Source organism: Epinephelus fuscoguttatus, linkage group LG16 (genome assembly GCF_011397635.1).
Source record: "Epinephelus fuscoguttatus linkage group LG16, E.fuscoguttatus.final_Chr_v1".
Classification (NCBI taxonomy): Eukaryota; Metazoa; Chordata; class Actinopteri; order Perciformes; family Serranidae; genus Epinephelus; species Epinephelus fuscoguttatus.
The window spans coordinates 36,349,739-36,372,606 of record NC_064767.1 but is presented as its reverse complement, the minus strand read 5'-3'; the positions used below and the strand labels follow the sequence as shown (position 1 = coordinate 36,372,606).

The 22,868-nt window shown below is 40.3% G+C and overlaps 1 protein-coding gene across 7 annotated transcripts in view; it reads right to left on the bottom strand.

Annotated features, from left to right (window-relative positions):
* Nucleotides 1-22,868, bottom strand: part of birc6 (baculoviral IAP repeat containing 6) — a 143,689-nt gene that overhangs the window by 53,100 nt on the left and 67,721 nt on the right. For 5 of the 7 annotated variants that reach the window (XM_049601143.1, XM_049601149.1, XM_049601147.1 and 2 more), the window contains exons 58-64: nt 22,291-22,452; nt 21,986-22,159; nt 12,028-12,251; nt 10,614-10,947; nt 9,583-9,800; nt 7,883-8,047; nt 6,803-6,974 (exon numbers count right to left, since the gene is read on the bottom strand). In XM_049601143.1, the coding sequence (XP_049457100.1) occupies nt 6,803-6,974; nt 7,883-8,047; nt 9,583-9,800; nt 10,614-10,947; nt 12,028-12,251; nt 21,986-22,159; nt 22,291-22,452 (1,449 nt within the window). The remainder of the gene's footprint in view (nt 1-6,802; nt 6,975-7,882; nt 8,048-9,582; nt 9,801-10,613; nt 10,948-12,027; nt 12,252-21,985; nt 22,160-22,290; nt 22,453-22,868) is intronic. The other 2 variants (XM_049601146.1, XM_049601148.1) reach the window with 1 other exon arrangement.

Sequence of the window (22,868 nt, the reverse complement as noted above, 5' to 3'; positions counted from 1 at the left end):
TATATATATATATATATATATATATATATATATATATATATATATATATATATATATATATATATATATATATATATATATATATATATATATATATATATATATATATATATATATATATATATTATATATATATATATATATATATATATATATATATATATATAGACATATATATATATATATATCTATATATATATATATATATATCTATATATATATATATATATATATAGATATACATATATAGAATATATATATATATATATATATATATATATATATATATATATATATATATATATAACATCACTGTATCACCATTGAGACTAATCCGATGTTTGTAAAGTCTATGAAGACAATGATTGAACAAACATTACTATTTCTGTGTGCACTTTCAAAAATGCAAGAGGCGTTGCTTTGTTGCCGGCCATTTTCGCCGGTGTGTTAAACATACTTTAACAAGGAGTGTCCCCAGACTATCAGAAGGCGGAGAGCTCTGATTGTCTGGTGGCGAGACTAGGTTAGACCAGGTTGCTATGACACAGAATATCTGCAGAAGTAAAAATGTTGGAACAAGGTAGAGTACTTACTCTCGATTAAGGGAAGGTTGAAGCACACAGGGAGAGAGGACAGACCCACCAGCCTGTCTGGGTTCAGTATTACTTTCTCTCAGGTTCTCATTTACAAATTTACAACAAACTAACCGAAATACAGATCATATGTACACATACAAGAACAAACATACGCTCAGTCAGTTACATGAGTCCTTCCCTAATTCTATTCTTCCTCAGTCTTGCTGAGTAAAAAACAGTCCACAGACATCATCCACTCACCCACTACCAGCTATTCTGACTTGAGAGAAGCAGGCGGGCTGTCAGGTCTCCCAGTTTTTCATTACAGGCAGCTCTTCTTGACATTTATTGACAGCTCAGAGCTCCTGGGCAGCTGGCTCTCAAACGGAAGGTGCTCCAAGAGCCCCCAGCTTTTATTTGACTGGATGCAGTGTGACTTGACTTAGCTACATAATATGGGCTAGTTCGCACAATATTATATCATTTGTTATTAAATTGAGTGGTAAATGCATAGCTTCTAAAAGAAAATCATTAAGGCTGTGCTTCAACAGAGCATGTGCCGATACATAATCAAATACAGGGCTATAAACTTATATTGCGCGCACACACGCATGTAAGTGTGTGTCAAAGGCATTTGCCAGATAATGAGGAGCAATTACAACACTACAATGCTTTTTATCAGCTGTTATTTAATTATGAGACCAGGGGCGCATTAGCACACACCAGCATGCACACACAGAGATACTCCTGCAAAGTGAAACACCCCATCAGCACTAGACACAAAGAGGTGGCACACACTGTGCAGTAACCAGCTCTGGGCTGATAAGCGACAGCACACAATGGTCATGGGAGGCTAGAAACACTTATGCTAAAATGTTCATGTCCAAACACAAAAGTGGCCTGATTAAACAAAGCTGTGTCTGGTTCTCTAAATAATGACTGCATTAAGATTTAAACTGTAGCAGGTTTTTTAGTAAAAATCAGGGGAACCTCATGTTGAAGGTTCTTTTTAAACAATCTTCTAAAAGAATACCTGGCATATGGCAGATATTTGTATGGCTCGGCTACCTGGAAGATGAAATATTTCAATAACTGCTTGACACAGACGTAAAACAAGATAACAAGACAATTTGCATCTTACAACATGATCCAATCCAATACTACTACATCACAAATTGCAGGCTCTACAAATGTCTTTATGCATTACTGGAAAAAGGCAAATTACTACTGTAGAAAAGAAAACCAGAATCAATTGATGGTGTAATAAAATAGTGAATTTGATACTTAAAAAAATGAGTTTTGCGTTCACTTTGATATGAATATGTTTCTTTTTTATATTGTGCAGTTTAGGGTCTGAAAATGAACACCAGCCAAGCACCAAATGCAGGTAGATTTTGCATTTGGCGAGTCAATCTTGGAAGGCGATCAACACACAAATGCTTGTACCAAAATAGTCAAGTAATAAAAAGCTATACTGAGTGTGTCTACTGCGTTTTGGTGTCATTTCAGGGCACACTGCTCTGCTGTTCCTGTGCTGTCTGCGTCAGTGACGGACATAAAACACACATGCACACACACCTTAACGGTGCCGCAAAACTGATCATCTTGAGCGCTTTGCGGTACTGTTTGCCGTACGGAACATCTCTCAATCAGCTAAATTATCACTTGGTACCGATCTGCTGCTAGTAAGCATTGCGCCCAAACTTAACGCAGTACTAAAATAACACAGACCTGTAATCTGAAACAAGATAGCAAACTCCTTAATTACAATTATTAGTATTCGTGCACTGCACTACCTAACCACCCGGAAAACTAAACAGTGCTGATCAAATAGAAACCAAGATTCTGTTCTCTTCCAAAATGTTTTCAGAATCTTACTGTTTAAATGTAATTCAAAATCATTTGTTAACCAGCAGGGTGCCATATTGTTTCTTGTGGGAAAATGGCCAAGCTCTCATTACATCATCCACCAGTGGGAAGGTTTATTGGTCCAGTGCGGTGCAGTACATTCTGGTAGTTGTGGGTTTTCTACTTCTTAGGCAAAAGTGAATGCCACAGCCCTTTCTCTCTGTTTTATCTAGTCATATGACTCCCTGCAGTCTCTCTCTCTATTTCCAGTCCTATAACATTATCCTCACCTTTGGCAGTTGCCATGTGTGCCAGCTGAGCTGCCTGTTCCACCAGTAGAGACTGACCTCTAGTGGCACATAATGTGTACTAAATACAATACATCCTCAATACAGCCTCTCTATATAAGTTTAATAGAAAGATGCGCATCTGTACTTTTGATGGTATTGAAAATCACTGTAATACCCTGATACCACCTGAGCCTACTTTTAACCAAGTCTCACTATCTTCATTAGCGTATGGAGCTGATGAAATGAGGCTGAAAGCTTCAGAAAAAGATAGTAAGTGGATGCTGGAATTTATTTTTTTTTTAATTTTACCTTATTATTTCACTTTTACATAAGTGGGGGAAAGAATAGTGAATTTGTTAATTGTCTATAAGCTTGATGAAAGAACAAACCTGATTTAATTACACATCCTCCTGTGAATGGACTACAGCACTGCCTGCAGTTTGTGGCTCTGTGGTTTAAATGTAAAAACCATCATAAAGTGCAGCACAAATGAAAGAAGTAGTTTTAAGCGTGACTGCAGCCAGACTACAAAGGGTCAGCCCAGCACTAATAACCAGCAAGTCCCCGAGGAACTGAGGCAGGATATAAGCAATGGACTGACCTGACCTGAAAGGGCTGAAGCCCACTGTGTACTGAGAGCTCTGCCGGCAGCTCAGTGCTCTGCCAGAGGTCAAAATGAAAAGGCAGACTGAGGGAACATGGGATTACCTGAGCATCATGTGCAAAATAAAACAGGTTTCAGCTGTGCCATACCACTGACACCTACAGAGCGCAACACCATAACAGTATCAGAATATACTTTGATCGAATTTGCAGAATATTTATTACAACTGTATAATGACATGAGAAAAACTAAACAAAGTGGAAGGACTAGTCTTTTCATTGTTGAGTATTAAAACAAAATGATGATTGGACGATATCTTTGACACACCTCCTGGACTCATTAAACCAACACTGCTGGGACTTCAGTGTGATTTAACAATAAAACATACACAACCTCAGCTTCAATCAAAGACACTGTAGCTCCATCTGCTGTTTCATTTGGCAAAAATCCACTATCTCTAACACACACATACTCATACACACACACACACACACACACACACACACACACACACACACACACACACTTAAAGAGGAAATTTGCCAGTCTGTATGTGGTTGTCCATTCAGTGTTGGTGGCAAATGTAGCCCTTTAAAGCAATAAAATTTTCAGTGCGTGCTGTATTGATTGAAACGGATTTCAGCATCTGTCCTGCTACTACCACTGCCATTTGAGCAACAGTGACATAGGTGGAAGGAGGAAGAACTACAGGCTGGATTTAACTGAATCATTCTGCTACAATACATTTCAGCATGGGCAGTTTTTGTTAGCTGCTGTTGCTAACGCTGGGAATCCCTGTTTGTGCGCTCCTATGCATGACAGTTTTCCATTTCACTTGGACATAGTTTAACTGGACCTTCTTCAGAACCCATAAGATTAACTGGAAGATGTTCAAGAGGGCAGATGACCATTGAATAAGTATTTTTATCACATGACACAGCGGTGTCCGAACTTTATTGAATAGGGGCTAGTTTAGATAATATTACAATAGCTGGAGGCCAGCAGCTTCTCGCATCCTACGAGTTATTAAAAAATCCCATACAAATCAGACAAATTAAACTGTTTCCTTTTTTTAGTGAAAAAGTATTCAACTGTTCACCGGTCCTAAAAGCAGTGGCCCTTACTGTCGACTTTACGCTTCTTTGCTGTGGTCATGTCTGCTACCTAGCAGGAAACGTCTGCTGTTAGCTAACCATTCTTTTGCTTGTTTACCAGCTGTTTATGAAAACACACAAGTTCTGTCTGCGTAGTTAGACATGCATCTACTTAGTGCATGTCTACAAACTGTATGAAAGTCCTGCCATCCTGAGGTGAATGGAAAAAAAATGTCAATCGATTTTGCTTGATTAACCAATATTGTGTGGTGGGCCACGATATTTTGAAAGACAAGCTACAGGCCTTTTGAATTTCAGTCTGTGGGCCATGATTGGCCCCTGGGCCGGACTTCGGACATGCCTGACCCAGCGCTATTGTAAGCTATTTTGTTGCCGCTTAGCAAAACACTCTAAGCAATTAAAGTTGGGCTTTTATTGTGAAAGGTAAAAAATTTAAGGAGCAGAGCGGTGTTGTGCCGCCATTGACAGTTTTAAAAACATTAATAAAGGGTTGTTGCCATCTTGAATCACGCAGGTTTACACAACAGAGACTCTGTGTTTTTATTTTGTGGCTTACAGAAGCATGGAGCAACTCCCAAACCTCACCTACACATGTTTTGGCCAACAAAGTAACAGCTATAGGTTAGTAGGCTAATAACAATGGTTGTTAGAGGCTCCCATGCAATGCATCCTTGTACATGTAGGCATTGCCAGTGTGTTTCCATGAGCAAGAGGATTCAGCTTTCTCAGTTAATACAGCATGCACTGAGGAAATTATTGGTTCAATCCTCTACATTTCCCATTAACACTGACTGGACATTCACATATGTGGCGAATTTTCCCTTTAAAAACACACAAGAACACAGACACAGACAGCTTCCCCTATAATTCAGACCTAGACAGAGACTACACTGCTGTAACTTTAGCCTATAGTTATCATCACTGAGATCAAAGACCAGAGTTATCCAAATCCACTATCGCAGCATCAAAGGCCAGCTGCTGGCAGCGCTTCACATCATGAGCAGAAACCCACATACAATAAGAACAATCAGACAGTTTCAGCAACAGATGAATATCAATGGGTCAAATAATTTAATGGGATGAGGACACTTGTGAACAAGCAAAAAACAGAAGCCATGACATGATGCTCAGCAACAAACATAGGTTTGTGCATAATGCTGCCATGTAAATTAACAGCACTGCTGACTGCTGAATGATGAATTTTAACAGCAATCTTCGATAGATAGGTTGTTCCACACCCTGGTCTCTGATAATCAGAGAGGTTTTAGGTAAGAGATTGATAGATAAGTTAAGTTAATAAGTAGATGATTTTCAAAGTTAGCAAGTTTTGTTTCTCACAACCACATTTCACATAAACCATTTTTCCACCATGACTTGTACTTCATCAGCAGAGTGAGTTTGCTCCAATCAATCACTGCGTGAAGTGGGTGTGGCTGTTGGATTGCTGGTTTGTAATGCTCCACTAATTCATGGATGCCTTTGGTCATCTGTTGGTTTTGTGACCCATGTTATATTTGTCACTGAAGTTATTCCTGTTTAACCCTTTGGGCCCTAAGACTTTTTTGGAGTATTTCTACTGCCTTTACTTTTAAGCTCATATCACAGTCATTATAAAGGCTACATACACATGCTATATATTGTTTTGTTTTTTTCTCAGGACATTCTGGGCTATCCAGATTTGTCATCATTACATGTCCTCCTATGTGCCTGTATTTTACATTCATTTTTATATCAATTAAAAAAAAATCTGTGTTACTAAGTTCTTCCATTTTTTACATGTATCTCACCATAGCAAGCTGGAAGTAGACATATTCTGCCATATATGAAGAGGGGAGACTCTCTGGAATCTGGCAATATAAGAACCATGATGGTGGGACATTCTTTCACTTCACAGCTGTCCAAAACATGTGGTTTGGTGCACAAGTGGCTTCTCGCTATGACGAACAGTTGCAGAGTAAATCCATAGAGAAGAACAGGTGTGAATTTGGACGTACTTGCGTTGTTCGGGCCCATAGGGTTAAGATGGACAATCGGTGTCCTTTTCCTGCTTTATGCTTGTTAATCCCCATTCAGGCAGAGAAACACAAGCTGTGATTAAGCCACTACAGGCACATTGCAATAGGGAGAATGAAAAGGTTGGCAGGATTGCAGTCTTGCTTTCATGGACACCTTGTCACTCATTGAACGTTCATTGCAGTATGACTGGTGATCCACCCTACATCTACATCAAACCAAACAATGGCACCCAATGTAAAATGCAGGGTACAGATTTGTGGCGGCTGCTAGTTTTCTCAGCCTTGCTGAATGTCACAGCGCTATCTCTGTGACTTTGTGTGTCTCACCCTTCATTTGTGAAAGAATGGAGCCTACCTGAGTCGTTGCGTAGGTAGGAGGACATGGCAGGGATGAGGCAGGACTGGCTCAACAGCTCCTGCAGCACTGCTGGCAGAGCTGAGCTGTTGTGGGCTCTGCTGTCTGCTGAAGAGGCATCAGCACTGTGGCAGCTGCTGGAGCCTGCTGGGTTGATGTAGCTTGCCAATACCTAGTGCACAAAACAATGTAGACATACTGTAGAGTGAATTAAGAATAAAACTTGTCCACCTTGTTTAAACTGACACATACAAGTACAGATTTTACATGACCTGCTCTGGAGTAGGAGCAAACTAGGAAAATCTCTATCTTTGTTCATGCTGTGTCATGATGGTACACTTGGATAAGAACCAACCACTAACTCCCTGTTTAGAAAATTAATCTTCATCTTAATTAAGACATTTTGGGTTCTGTCATTCAAGACAATAATCTTTTCATTTGTAGGAGAAGAAGCCCTTGATTCTTTTAAAATGATTAAAGAAGTGCAATCAAAGGCACAGATGACAATTTGGGGGAAACTCAAACCTCCAACAATTCACAAATTTTCCTGTGCCCATATCAAGGGCTCTGTTCATTGCTTCTCACATTACAGCATGCCACAGGTGCACAAACTCTTTGGAAAGTAGTCGCCTGGAACATGCTCAAAGCCTGTGAGTAAGCACTGCCAATAAGACAGATTTCAGGGACACAAAACCCCAGACAGCAGGATAGCTGCTGAGCAAGATAAACAGGGAAATTTAGACACAAAATGCCAGCATGATATTCTTTGTAATTTAACACAATGTACGGATGTGTTAACTTAAAAGGTTCCTGATAAAGGTAAAGGGGTACAAATACTTTGTGGAGAAAGGCTGCACAACATTGTTTTGGACTGTATTCTGAATACAGGAGTGACAATGAGGCACAAACACAGGTACTGTGCAAGTCTGGGTCAAAAACAAAGTCCAATTTAATATTTGTTTATTTATCACAAGTAGCAGCTATTCATTATCTTCATAGTTTCCTCATTGTGCAGCCCTATTCTGAAGCCACCATATCTTTAAAAGCCCATTTTAAAGATGATGTGATGGGCAAACTTACCTGCAGTAGACATGTGACGTGTTCCTCTTCTAGCCGTTGTTTGGTGAGGGCCTGCTCCACATCCCAGCCTGAGGCTGTGGATCCAGTACCAAAACCAGTTCCTTTAGCCCAGTACAGCTGCTGCTCCTCACTGGTCCCCCCACCATGACAACTGGATATCTGCGGCTGTCAACACAGACATGAGATAAAGTACAGGGTAAGAAGCAGGGTTTCGGTTTTGTGCTACTTAACCGTCTTTTGGCCAGGAAAATCTGTTCAAATTTCAATGCAAATCTCTCAGGTCACTGTGTCCTAACTTAATGAAACATGAGCAGCTGAAACTGTAATATAAATATCACAATATAAGCGTGTGTTTTCAGTTTAAAAAGCACTCTCCCATATCTTAAATGGTGACATATCCAGTCTGATCCCAAGCGCACAGCTGATAGGTGTGTGGCTTGTTTACATGATGTAACAGAAGTGCATATTTATTGGTTCAGTGTGGTTAGAGAGCCACCAATGTTAGTACATGGTGTAAGGCTGAGAAAATTCTTTATGTATACATACTGCCCCAACAAACCTGGGCTAGGTTGGGTATTTATTTATTTTTAAATAGCTCTAATATGCATGTGAAGCTATTGATAGGGCTTATTTTATTTGGAATATATTATATAGGCAAAAGTAGCCCACTTTTTTTTAATGATTTCATTCTCTATACAGTCTGCCAATCAATTGTTTTTGAGCTCAATAAAGAAAGACGTTATTTGACCGGAATTTCTCCCATTTGTCCGAGACACTGAAATCATCCAGGACAAATGGACCTGCACCGATGGAAACCCTGGTTAGAAGGATGAGTTAAGGTTTGAGTATTTCTGACCGCTTTATCTAATAATATTTTTTATATTTTCCTTATATTATTTTAAGGTAAGTGATTGCCAGTGTATGAAAATGGTAGTTGTGTGATAACAAAAAGGTTGCATCTGAGTGATCAGTAAAATTCAGCACTGCACACTGGAAACCACTGGAGGTATATGGTATCTGTTCTTGAATAACAGTTTTTAGCGAATTGGAGATAAAAATATCAACACTGTCCTTCAAAATAAAGGCCAAAGCCTGCTCTGTCTTCAACGTGCTCAGAAATGAGCAAATCAAGCAGTCATGGGATTGTTTTGATGGTCCTATGGAGTTAAACCAGGATTGAAGTAGTGTGTAATCTATTAAAGCCAAAAAACCAGTGATGCTGTTGAAGTTACAAGTTGATGTTTTCTGCGACATGCATAGCTTCTATTTAAAACAGTGGGTGTCTATGTCTTTTTTCTCACATCTGTGCTCCCATTGCAGCACATGGATTAGGGGAGAAGGGGAGGGGCTCAAGGACAGCGACAAGTCCTTGGCTCATATTCAAGTCATTGGCCCCATGATCCATCCTCAGCTTTGATACCTCCATAAATCCGCACACAGAAGGGGGACAGGGAGCGAGCATGAGACTATGTCACCACAACAACAGAACAAACAAGGCCAGTCTGTTTCAGGACCTACAGACCCTCTTAGCTCAGTTCCAGTTTTGTGTATAAATTCCGCAGCACCACATCACAGACGGCTACTAGTTTTCTGTCACCACTCTATATCTGGGGTTTGTTCCTCTTTTCTGTCTGTCCCGTCAGTCTAAACAGATCATCTGTGCTGCTGGATACAGTAAAAGTGATTGAAGTAATCATTACCTCAGACACACTGGTGCTGGCGTTGGGGTTGCGGGGGGCGTGGTGGCTGAGAGCCGACAGACAGGCCAGGATGAGGTGGATGGCCCCGATCTCCAGAGCCATGCGGCGGAGCAGAACGCCATCATCAGTGGTAAGAGGGGTGCTGCTGAATAACGCTCGCAGCACATGGAACGGCAGCGTGGGTAACACGTTGGCTGATGGAGACTGCAGGATATGACCTAAGAGGATGCCAAAGAAGACAATTAAATCAGAGGACTAGGGGCATGTAGTAAAGTTTTGGGTTAAAGTGAATTGATTGGTTTATTGATATCAGTGTTAGTGCACCACTGTTGAAATGCACTACCTAGGGATTTCCCACTGTGAAAATTTCAATATTTTTGTTGTTTGTATTGTTTTCAAAAAACAATAAATGCAGTAACTTATGTGATCTTTTGAGAACAAGAGCTGATATTGTTGTTTAGATCTGTGTAAAGATTTTCATGACATTAATAGATTAACCAATTTATAGCAGTAGGTAAAATGTCTTGTGACAATGTTATTCTGCAATATAACTGTTTTGGTATTTGTTGGGACCCATGCCTTGTTACAACCACTCATTAGGTGTGGGTGTCTGCTTTGTCGAGGAGACATTTCTTCATTGATTAACATCCAGTTTGCTTGTCACGTATGTATAATAAACATGTTACAAAATGTACTGTTTTAAAGCTGGGGTAGGCAGTTTGATTTTTGACCAGGCAAGAATCCCAAAATACTTTGAGTATATTGTTATTTAAGTGGAGTGAGAGAAACTAGACTTCAGTACATCCTTTTGGTTTTGTTTTCAGGCTTAACAAAGTCTAGCCAGTGACAGGAGACTTTGGCCAATCACAGGTCCTTTCAGAAAGGTCGTTCCTATTGGCCATTCTACAAATGCTGATGTGCATGCACTTCCCTTAAAATGTTTAAGACTTGATTCAATGGCAGAGAATGCTGCAGAAATTGTTGCTATTCCAGCCCAAAAAAAAAAAACAACAAAAAACTGGGAGACTTACTGCCCTCTCCGTCGTCTGTGACACCCAGCACCAGGCGCAGCAGACACTGGGCATGCTTCCTCTCTTTCAGTAGCACCTCTGCATACCCTGGCAGGCGCAGGAACAGGCCGAAAGCAGCCAGTGAGTGAGCAGGGATGGGTGACATCGTTTGCACTGAGGATGATGATGACGAGGACGACTGAGACTGCTGCTTGTTGATAGGGGGTGGCTCGGCGGCAATAGACTCTGGCGCCTCATACACCAGCTCCCCAGACTGCTCGATGGTTACCCACTCGAACTGGTCACTGTCCTTGGGCTTCTCCTGTGTGGCGGAGGGCACCACTGGGGCACTGACCTGTGAACGACCATCCGGGAGAACAGAGGGTAACTTTAGCAAAGGTGAGACAGAATATGAGACAGTGCTGACAGGTGAATTTAGGAAAGCAGGAACTGCAGTGTCATGATGTGGACAATTCAAGCCCGAGGGATGAGAGGCTGACTTCTCCACATACTGTAAATGTAAAAACAAAACTTCGGCAAACAAAGGCAGACACTGAACAACATTTCATATTACAGATCTGTAACCTCAAGTTTCATCCTCATGTAATCAAGGAGTAAGCCTTTTGCCAGTATTTTTTGCCATTTTAGCATATGATCAATGTGAAGCATCAAAGTTCATTCTTGATCTTGGAATAAAAAGTTTGAAAACACAGTCCCAGCTCAAGGTCCACTTATTAGCTCTTCTGGAGCTTTTAAGCTGGATGGATGCAGTCCACTCAAGTTGTTCAGGAAGTAAATCTGTTGACATGCCAGCCTGGCAGCTGTTACAATTTCATTCATAGCACTTTTATGATTCATCATCATAGAATGTATGAAATTATGGATGTGATATCAACTGGTTTGAGGACTCCCATTTTACAGCCTTAAGTCTGGCATTTTGACCGTCACCATTTTGGACTTTTGGAGCCAGAAGTGATCATATTTGGATGAGAGGGTGGAACTAGCCCTAACGCTGGCTGCTAGCTTGGTTAGCACAGTGCATTTTCATCTGAGGTTAATTATGATAATACCAATGCAAAATGTTGCCAGCAAAAAACAGGCTTCAAACCATTAATCACAATGCACTAACCATAAAAACTTGACATCCAACTCCTTCGAGGGTCTTTTACGACCAAACACTGAACAAGTCTTATTTTAGGCGACCAAAATGTTACAGTTAACTTCCATCAACTAAAAAACACATTGGATTAGCAACTACAGCTACGCTTATATTGAATCCATGGTTGCTACCATGTTGTGTGGCCTTGGTAGTTACTAAAACTTGTTGTCTGTTTGGGAACATGCTTTGGGTGAAGACTTCAGCCCATTTCACCCCTGTGCTTTAACAGTACTTTCATCGTCCATGCATATGCCTGTGGCCAGCTTTAAGTCTCACCTGCTGAATGACATCAGGGTAGAGCATGGGCAGCCTCTCTGCAATGAGGGCAAGGCCGCCCATGCCTGCGAAGACCTGCAGCGGTGACTGGATGGGGTTGGTCTCCAGCAGGGACTCGTCAGTAGCGGCATCCAGACATTCCTCACTGGGTGTCATTGGTTCGTCCTCAGGACAGCTGTTCAGCATGTCACAGTGATCCACTGCAAGGAGAGCAAAAAGAGGACCTGTTGTATGTTCATGCACTGTCTGGCATCTCGGACACTTGTTAGCACTGTATTTGTCTGAAACCTGAAGTTCCATCACTGACATAAGAATTCAATTACTCTTTCAATGTTTGGTTCAATGTGGAATTATTTTGTAATATATGCAATATATTCTGTCTTGGGATGTTGCAAAGCTGGAAACAAGAGAGAAGGTGTATCACTGGCTCTGCATTACTGAACAAAACTTTAATGTTCATACTATAAAAATGCTGTGGTTCTTTAAACGCTTTGACCCAGTGGTTTTTTGTTTAGTGTGCAATTTTGTTTTTACAAGTTAATAGCATGGTCATGTTTCAGCTTGACATGCCATTTTATTAGTTATATCTTTATGACCATGCTTTAGTCAACAGAAATTAAACACCCAAGCATCCTTTTCCATTTATGCTTTTGCAAAAAGCATCTCCATAGTAACCAGTGATCCCCTGTGTTTTTAATGCTCAGAGTATATTTCTGTCACGTTTAGTGAAACGTAATCTTCAAAGACAGCTGTTTAAAACACGCAATAAACTAATGAGTAAAGATTATATGCAACAACGCTACATTTAATTAATAAATACAGCACACTGTGTCTTGCACAGATGACCCAGGAATGAGTCCCAAAACCAGGAAATGAGTTTGCATTTCCTGGTTCCCTCGTATCAAAGTCAGATTTTTTTTAAAGGGTTTTTAGTTAGATGCTGGAAATATCAGTAAATACTCGTGAATTCTGAAGCATTTCTGTGTCTTTGAGAAAGGCAGTTGCTAACAAGTTGCTAAATGAGACTTCAGAGCGCACAAAGCTTTACAGCCTCGTTAAGGGAGGGATGTTAAATCATGGGACCACAGTGTAGTTCATTTATAACCAAATGTTAGCTATGTAAATTTGCATTTAGGCTTCAAAAATCATAAAATGAGTGTTCATTTGTGTAGATTATCTTGGTGAACAAAACGTGCTAACTATCATAAACGATTGTTTGCCACAGAGCTTATTTTCTGCAATAACCCAAAATCCAATGGAAAAATCCTATAGGCTTTTTAAAGGGGGAACCAGGCAGTCACTAATTTCCATGTCGGCCTACAGAAAAATTTCATCCCCGCAGCACTCTATTACTGTCAAACAACGTGCTTACACTAAGGACAGGTGATGTGAATGAATGGTGTGAACTTGCAAAATGAAAGGAAAGAGAAAAAGTGACGGACGAAAAGCAGAGGAAGGCCAGAGAAACAACTTAAAGTATCCAAAGTTTGGGATCATTTCAAAATGAAACAAAACAACACACAAACACATGAACACACACACAAACACATGAACACACACACGCAAACACGAGTGACCTGCCTTATTTTCTCTTTGTATATTTACTCTTTAATAAAGTACATTTATCTGATTACTCAATGGAATATTCTGTAAAATACTTCATTATCAAAATAACCCATAGCTGCAGTCCTGGCTTTAAAAGTTCAACTTCAACTCTCTGATTCTTTAAGGCAACTCCACAGAGACTTGAGTCTTCAGCAGTGGGGTCTAGCAATAGTACTATATGTCTACTTCTCTTCCATATCCCAAACCACCAAGCAGAGAGCAGGAGGAAGAGAAGAAAACAACAGATTCTAATCACCACAGACCAGCTCCATCACTGACTCTTCATTCATCAACAGCATGGACAGAAACTGAGGGCAGCACAGGGGAGTTCAGACAACCTCTTCCTGAGAAACAACCTCTTCTGAGATCACACTGTTTAAACAGTTATTTACCTGTAATTTATATATTATATATATATATATATATATATATATATATATATATATATATATATATACACACACACACAGTACAGGCCAAAAGTTTGGACACACCTTCTCATTCAATGCGTTTTCTTTATTTTCATGACTATTTACATTGTAGATTCTCACTGAAGGCATCAAAACTATGAATGAACACATGTGGAGTTATGTACTTAACAAAAAAAGGTGAAATAACTGAAAACATGTTTTATATTCTAGTTTCTTCAAAATAGCCACCCTTTGCTCTGATTACTGCTTTGCACACTCTTGGCATTCTCTCCATGAGCTTCAAGAGGTAGTCACCTGAAATGGTTTCCACTTCACAGGTGTGCCTTATCAGGGTTAATTAGTGGAATTAACGCATTGAATGAGAAGGTGTGTCCAGACTTTTGGCCTGTACTGTATATATATATATATATATATATATATATATATATATATATATATATATATATATATATATATATATGGTAGGGACGGGGGAAAAATTGATACAGCATAGTATTGCTCTATTTTTGTGTGGCAATATATCGTCACAAAGTGTCAAGTATTGATTTTTTCATCATATAAATTACTAATGTATGGTATCTTACTTGAATTAAAAAAAAAAAATAAAAAAAAAAATCAGATCAAAATCACTTGCTTTTTCAGTCCACTACATACATTTTGCTGCAAGTAAAATCACTGAAGTGAGATCTTATTAGATAAAACAGATGTTGACAAAGTTTTCCTTTGGGGACATAATTTACAGTTAACCAAAGGTAATAAATCACAATATATTGCAATATATTTTATCACGATACTCAGCATATCACGTAACGTTTAAAATCACAATAATATTGTATCATGGCCTGAGTATTGTGATAATTTCCCACCCCTCATATATAGTAGTAATTTGGGGGAGACAATGAACATCAGGGGTCGCGTTAACCGGATATTCTCGGTCACTGACCGTTTTTTTTACAACAATGACCGGAAAATCTGAAGGCCGTCGGTCATTTTGACCGGTTGCAATTACCACCCCTGCCCACTTGGCAGCGAGTGCACAGTCAGCGGCTTAAGTGGCTGCCGTTTTCACACTGCAGAGAAAAGGTCATTCATCTGACGCTCTGATGTAGCGTTGTTGACGTAACGCCCTGGACACACCGGACGTAGAACCAAAGCACGTCACCCAGCAGCGGAGGCAGTTTTCAGTCAGCGCCAATGTTAATCTATCTGACAGTCCACACAGGCCGCTGAGCAGAGCGGAGCACCCGCAGAGGCAGTGCTTCAGTTCGGCATCTGGTCTATTTTTCACGGGAGCCGCGAGCGCTTCTGTCAAGCTGGATAGAGTGGATCGTACCAAACAGGAAGTCGGACACAGAAAAGATGAGAGAATCTGGCCAATTTTCAAAATAAAATAACAGCACGCACTGAGTGAGGAACGTGAGAAGAAAATACCGTGTTTATAATTTAAAATAACACAACAGTGCATAACCGAACACATTTTTCAATAGCCTACCATAATCACTTCATTACAATTTTAATTTTGTGTCCCCGAGCCTACAGGCGTAACTACATAACGCCCTGGACACAGCGGACGCGTTCGTGCCGTCCTGTGCCATTAGGCTTCGCCCTGGACACAGCGGACGCGTTCGTGCCGTCCTGTGCCATTAGGCTTCGCCCTGGACACAGCGGACGTGTTCGTGCCGTCCGGTGTGTCCAGGGCGAAGCCTAATGGCACAGGTGTGTGGATGTCTGTTCATCTTTTCGTTCATGTCCTTATTAATGCACACTTTATAACTTGCTTGTTGAAGATATTAAAAACGAATGAATGAAAACTAAATGTCTTTGAATATCTTTATTATCATTTAAAAACAAAAATTAAAATGACCGGTAAAAATAGATTATGACTGGATTTTTATGACCCTGTCAGTCAAAATGACCGGCGACAAAAAAGTCTAGCGCAACGTCTGATGAACATATACATTTCCATGGAGCAATTCCTGAAGGAGACACCAAAGGTGCTGCCAAAAGTACTGTTGTAACAGTTAATTATGTTATAAATGAACAAAGAGGAAACCCAAACAGTGAAATGAAATTCCCACTGTTGATCAACAGGCTTTAACGTCTGCAGTTGAGGGTGTGCTGCCCTTGGACGATGGATATGTGCTGATCAAAAAGGAGAAAATGAAACACCGTCCTAATGCCCTTGTTTACACTTACAACATGACACTGAAGACAAAGTCAGACGGTCAAAATGAAACAAAGGGTGAAAGGCAAAACACACACCCCACCTCCACTTGTGTTAACCCACCACCATTCTGTTGTAATGGCACAGCCTTGCTGTCTTATGATTATACAGCTCAGGTCAATTGATAAGTTGTCTCCAAAAAGCCACTCATCATCATCTTTTACACGGGAGAAAATCAGCCGAATGATTCATTGCCTTCCACATCTCTCTCAGGGCTTTTGTTTCCTCCCCCACTCTGAGCTGAACCGTCAGCCATCCTGGGACCTCTCTCTATTTCCCCTGGCTGTCAGTGCCTCTTTCCAGATGTTTGGAGCCTCTCCTCCTGTCCCGCTCTTCCTCTGTGTGTGTGTGTGTGTTCTCTCCGTGTGAATTTGAGTGCTTGAGTTTTGCCTGTGTTTGTTTGTGGATGTCTGGCAACATCTCAAGTTGCTCAGTGTCCTCCTGGATCTATTCTTCATACATGCATACAATCTACATATCATTTTGTCATAATCAGGGTTCATACTGTAATTTTATTATGTTGGTTTATTCTGTAGACACAACATTTATTCCATGTGTCACCATCTGTCCTGAGAGAGGGGTTCCTTCTCTGTTGCTCTACCTGAGGTTTCTTTCATTTAAGGTTTTTTGGGGGGAGTTTTTCCTTGGCTGAATCAAGGGTCTGAGAACAGAGGATGTTGTATGCTGTAAAGATCTAAAGTCCCCTGAGGCAAATTTGTGATTTGTGATATTGGGTTATATAAATATAACTAATTTGACTTTCTCTTGGCCATGGATTTTAAAAGTCATTGGGATTGTAAATCAAAGGGTTTCTAACAGAGATTAGTGTTAACTTCCAAAACAGGATTAGAGCCCGTTTTCAGGAAGGCGAGTGCGAGCTGTTAATTTGACAGCTTGCCTGAGGAATAATTAAACAGTACTTCTACCATATGATTTTTCTCTTTTAAATGCAAGCAAACCAGGGAGGCAAACGACAACTTAGAAATTAACATAAAAAGGTTCCACAGAGATGACGACAACTTCCTTTTGACAGAATGCTCCACTGATTTAGCACTGCACTCCTATAACATTGGACTCACAAGTTTCTACCTATTAAGTTTCAACTGAAATTTAACACTTTCTGCATTTAAGGCCGGGGTAAATGCAATCACAACTAGTTCTTACGATGTGTTGTCTGACTGCTTGTAGAAGCAGAAGTGTTTGTACCTGTTCTGAATGGGTGAAATGTCTGCTGTCATGGAGAAGGGTAAGACACAATGAATTGCACAAATGGGTATAACAGTGCACGCTCTCTGACAGTCTCTCCTCAAAGTTATTCAAAGTCTTGCACTCAGCTGTTCAGAGCACAGAGAGAAAAATTCAAAACCTGCCTACTTTTACACCTGCACACACCTGGCAGATGGCTGGATCAGGTCAGCATGCTTGATGGATTTTCGATTTCAGAGTTAACAAAATTGTTGGATGCAGCCTGTCAGTTCCTACTTGTGCAAGATTTAGGGGCAAAAGCATTTCAAACACTGACAAGCACTTTGTTTAAGCTAGGGTTGACTACCAAACTTGGTACTGTTAAGGGTACTGACCAAATTACGTCGGTACTACAGAGTATCAGTTCACATGAATCCACCAATGCCAATTTTGGTACCTAAAGGTGCAACTGGGTGGAGTTCTTTGGAATTGCTGGGTTTAACTTGGGTAAGAAGTCGAGAACACCCCAAAAACAGGAAATTTTCCAGAAAGCCAAAACTATCACTGCAGCACCAGTCTGCATCTGGTCTATTTTGTTTTCTACATTATTTTAGTAATAGCTTAGTACCTCTACTAGACGAGGAGACAAAGACACACACACAAGCAGACAAACAGAGACAGAAGATTAGCTTTGCATGTGATCTGAAAAGAGTAGTGGAGCAGAATTGCTTTACAGTCTGCGTCACCCCAACAGCTTCTTCAAAAATCAAGTTTTGGTTATTGCAGAGAAGTAAAGTACAGAAAAAAGGGACAATCGAGTAGCAGTGCCAAATTCCAGGTACTGGTATGTGTTCAGATGTTAACCCAACCCTATTTTAAGCATACTAATGCCTCAAGAAACTGGTTCTGTGAAAGGTACATGTGGATATGTGTACCGATGTGTGTACACAGGGGACAGACGCAAATGGAGTCTACATTTCCACCTGCTGAAATCAGTGAATTTAAAGAAAAAGTCTCACCACTTTTATCAGGGGTCACTGCCATTTTGTTTCTTTCATCTGCTGTAAAAAGGTTTTCAGGGAAAGAGAGATGAATCTCAAAGGTTTTGGGCCCATTTCTCGGTGAATGGCCATGTAGTTAAGTGTAGCATACGGCAAACAGGATGTGAGTGCATTAAGGCAGACAGTAGTCAGGGTAATTTTTTCAGAGGCAAAACAACTGGAACAGCTTTACAAAGCAAAATAAGCCAACAGTAAATTCACTCGAAAATAAAATCTCTGATGCACAGTCTGGATCAGCGAGAGACTCATCTGGGCCATTTGTTAGCTCATGTAATGAGGCTATCTGAATTCAGCAGCCACAGAGAAGAAGGACACATTGGTTAAATGAATATAATTACTGCCCACATCAAGTGATCAGTGTCTAGGCAGTGGGCACATTTAAGAATGCGGTAGTTTATTTACGTTCTTTGGAAGAGAAGTGGTAAATCTGCACCTGCTCATTTAGGGCCAGGCAAGGTTGAGGAACAACATCAGTTTACCAGGCTGCATCTTGCAGTCAGGAATCAAAATACCATGTGCATATGCAGAGTAGAGCATGTAAAATTCGAGAGGTGTACGTAATGCTCAGCTCATGCACCATGCATGTAACTTTGTACAGAAAATATGTTGTGCAGGGCCACCAAATCCTACGCATCGACCGTGACACTCAACTGACACTTTTCACACCACATGTCCAATGAACAAAAAAAAAGGTGCACTAAAAAAAATATGGTGTATGAAATTTAAAAAGTAATATGCACCAGTGAGAGTACAAGGAAAAAAATATTTTGAGTTCTGAAAGCTTTATAACTACACCTAAATGTCTTCTTCCTTCATGGAGGGCTGTAAACTCTCTGCACCCACAGAAATAATCAGCATTAATGTTGCTAGGTACACGTCCTGCATCCCTGACATATTAAAACACAAATCACAGAAAAGTTATGGACCATAGCTTCAAAATAAGTCTTGTGGTAATATGACCAAATAAGAAAAAAAAGAAAACAACTGAAAGTGATTGCAAGATTTCTCTTGGCTGCTTGCTGACTGTTATGGCTAACTGGGACATTATAATAAAGTACAGCATGGACATAATTATTATCATCAGTTCCACCTGAGGTAAAACAAAAAACAAAACAAGCTGACGATGCATTCAAGTTTGTCCTTCGAGTACGACATCTATGATACTGACTTACCCGACCATCCATCCAAACAAATGGGACTACAGTTTTAAAATGGAAACTATGAATAGCAGACAGGACATGGTCGATAGACAAAAGTTATCTGTGCAGATCTGCAGATTCACCAGTGCTGAGATCATCAAAACAAGACATTGATGTAAAAAATGAATCTGACCTAGTACTGACCCTTGAGCCTGCAGAATCAGATAGCTAAATATAACCAGCCCTAAAGTCACGACATCTATGGACCAGGAGTGTTGCCCTCTGGCCAAAGGAGGGTCAGCAGTTTGATTCCAGCAACAACCTGTCCTCACCCCATGTACATCAGCAAGTGTTCTTTTTAGTCTCTGTCTCACTGGATAAGAGACTAAGCGACTTTAAGTCAGAGTAAATGACTACAAATTACACCATAAATATACTTCATCGAGTCAAAATACTCACAACCCACAACACAGCAACCCTTGTATAACACAAGCCTCCTATATGCCATTATACATGCAAGAAATATACATTAATATCTAAAACTCCCATGAATATTGTAGGAAAGCAACATCTAAGGATCAAAAAGCTTTAATTCCCTGAGGGCTGCAAAGCTAAAAAGAAGAGTGACTGTGATTGAACAGATTGTGCTAAAAACCACTCAACAATCTTTTTGACTTCAAAGGTTTTCTTTCAAAGCAGCCCAAGAAATAGCCCAGGTAAAGTGAACTGAGCCCTGACCAAAGCACAACTCCATTAAAACTTGATGCAGGAGTAGAGTAATAACCACTGGACTGGATTTCTACTGCAGCACAACCCTTTTACAATGTACCTGCAGTGTAAGTTTTAACCCCCTTTTCTATTGACAATATTTTCAGTTTAAAAAAATTCATCCCTTCATACCATTCTCTTCCATTCAGATGGTTTTACACTGGACTAGGGCAAAGAATTTCCAATGGACTTAAACACAGTGGCACCCCAACATTATTGTTTCAAAGAGGCTGTGACACTCATTTTTAAAGCTAGCATTGGAGGGGGGGGGGGGCACATCATATTGTTCACAATAATACCAGTTTAATTTTTAATATGATATACCTGCACTATTTCAAGTTGTTGACATATTCATGTCATACTGTTACTCATGGCAACAACAAGTAGGGATGCACCCAAATGAAAATTTGTGGCCGAAGCCGAAGCCAAATATTATTGGCTGAATACTGAATATCATTGTTTAGTTTTTCATTAGTTTTTGCAGATGAACCCCCTCCAGATTAGTGTTGTCACGGTACCAAACTGGGACCCACTGTGCGATACCAATGAAAATATCGTGGTTCTGTGTAGTATCACAATACCACAGCGAAAATGAGGCAGATGTGCCTTTTGTCATTTATAAAAAGATAAATCACTTTTCTATAATACATCAATGATATTTCAATGGAATAAATTACTTATTGACTTATTCATACTTCAAAAACAGCATCAATGAGTGATGAACATAGGGGGGGCCACTACTGCTAGAAAGAGTAATGCGAACGGCTCGTTTCTCCTCTGACACGTCACATACCTGTGTTCGGCTGGCTCGGCCGTTCAGGTACTTCTGGACAGCCATGACACCAAGAAGAGGATATTATTGGAACCGACTTCTCCGCCACCCGGTAAGCTGATGGCCGCCGTATTTGACAGGAATACATTCCTGTCTGTGTCTGTGACCCCCGTTCAACCCACAATCAGTGGGATTCGCCTTTCGTTTCTGCTGCTGGTTGAAATCTGCAGGCTGCTCGCACAGCGTGCTGAATGATTTAAGCCTATTTTGCTCATTCAAAACTATTTTTAGTCGCAAATGCGGTGACGGACGGATCACCACACTGCCGAGATTTTATTCCGTCCGTCACGGCACGCCATTTGATTGCGTTATCAAAACACGCCGCTATTATTCAGCCTTGCTTTTAACTTATTCCACCGAATACCGAATGTGTGTTTTTTTGCAATATTCGGTGCATCCCTAACAACAAGCATGGCTGAAAGCACATTTGTTTCTTTTTTACTTATTTGTCATATCATCAAGAATATCGTTATCACAAAAATACCCTGAAATATCATGATACTTTTTAAGGGCAATATTACCCGACCCTAATATAAAACAATAATAACATTAATTTCCAGGGAAGTTAGGGATCTGGATAAAAGAGAGGTGGGTACTGGCCCATAAAAGGCTCAGAACCACTGGTTTAGAATCAAAGAATAATAAAACTTTTGGTGACTTGAACAGTATTTGAACAGAAAAACAAGTACTGGAGGATTTTTTTTTTTTGGTACCTTTCTCAGTGCGTAGCCTCTTGAAGGAGTCTGTCTTGGAAAGGCCAGGGTCAGAGATGACTTTGGAGCCAAGTTTGACAGTCAAGTTGATAGACTGGTAGCCCTGTGGCAGCTTGCGGTCGTACAATAGCGTCAGTAGCTGGGCCAGGGTCATCTCGGGTGGAAGGGGCTGACCTGGAGGGGAGGATGGGGAAAATGCTAAAATTCACTTAAATGACTTAGTTTGAGTATTTGACTCAAACACTTTGATGCCCTGCTGACAGATGTGAGTCGGCATGTTAACCTTGCATCTGTAAATACAGTACCTGGAAGCAGCTTGTGGTAGAGGTGGAAGACAGGCACACTGATGGTTTTGGCTGAAGGGTCCACACCGGATGAAGCAGTTAACTTGTCACTCATCACGCGACCCCTCCTCGATGGAGGTCGAGGAGGGGTTGAAAGAGCTCGCTTGGACTGGGACTTCAAGCCTAATGACAAACACGACAACGAGGAAACATCACCTGCCTGTTAGTCTTGTTTTAATCGACAGAAATACAGGTTAATATTTTGATCAAAAGACATACTTGTACACTGAAAGCTACCAACAGGTTATTTATTGTGCCAGTGGAACAGCTGTAAGTCCAAGTTTATTTTTTAGTTTAAAATGTGTGCTTCAGGTACCCAGTAGCAGTATGCATATTAAAAATTAGGTGTGAAGCTTTTCAAAATGACAATAATATAGTTCATCGCTATTATTTCTTCTTCGTTCAATAAAGGGACTTACCTTGACAGGCCTACCTGCAACACTTAAGCACATTTTAGACTAGAAGATTTCAACTCAATAAAGAGGATCCCTTACTATGTACCAACTGGCATCCTGATTAACTGGGCTGCGAAAATTATG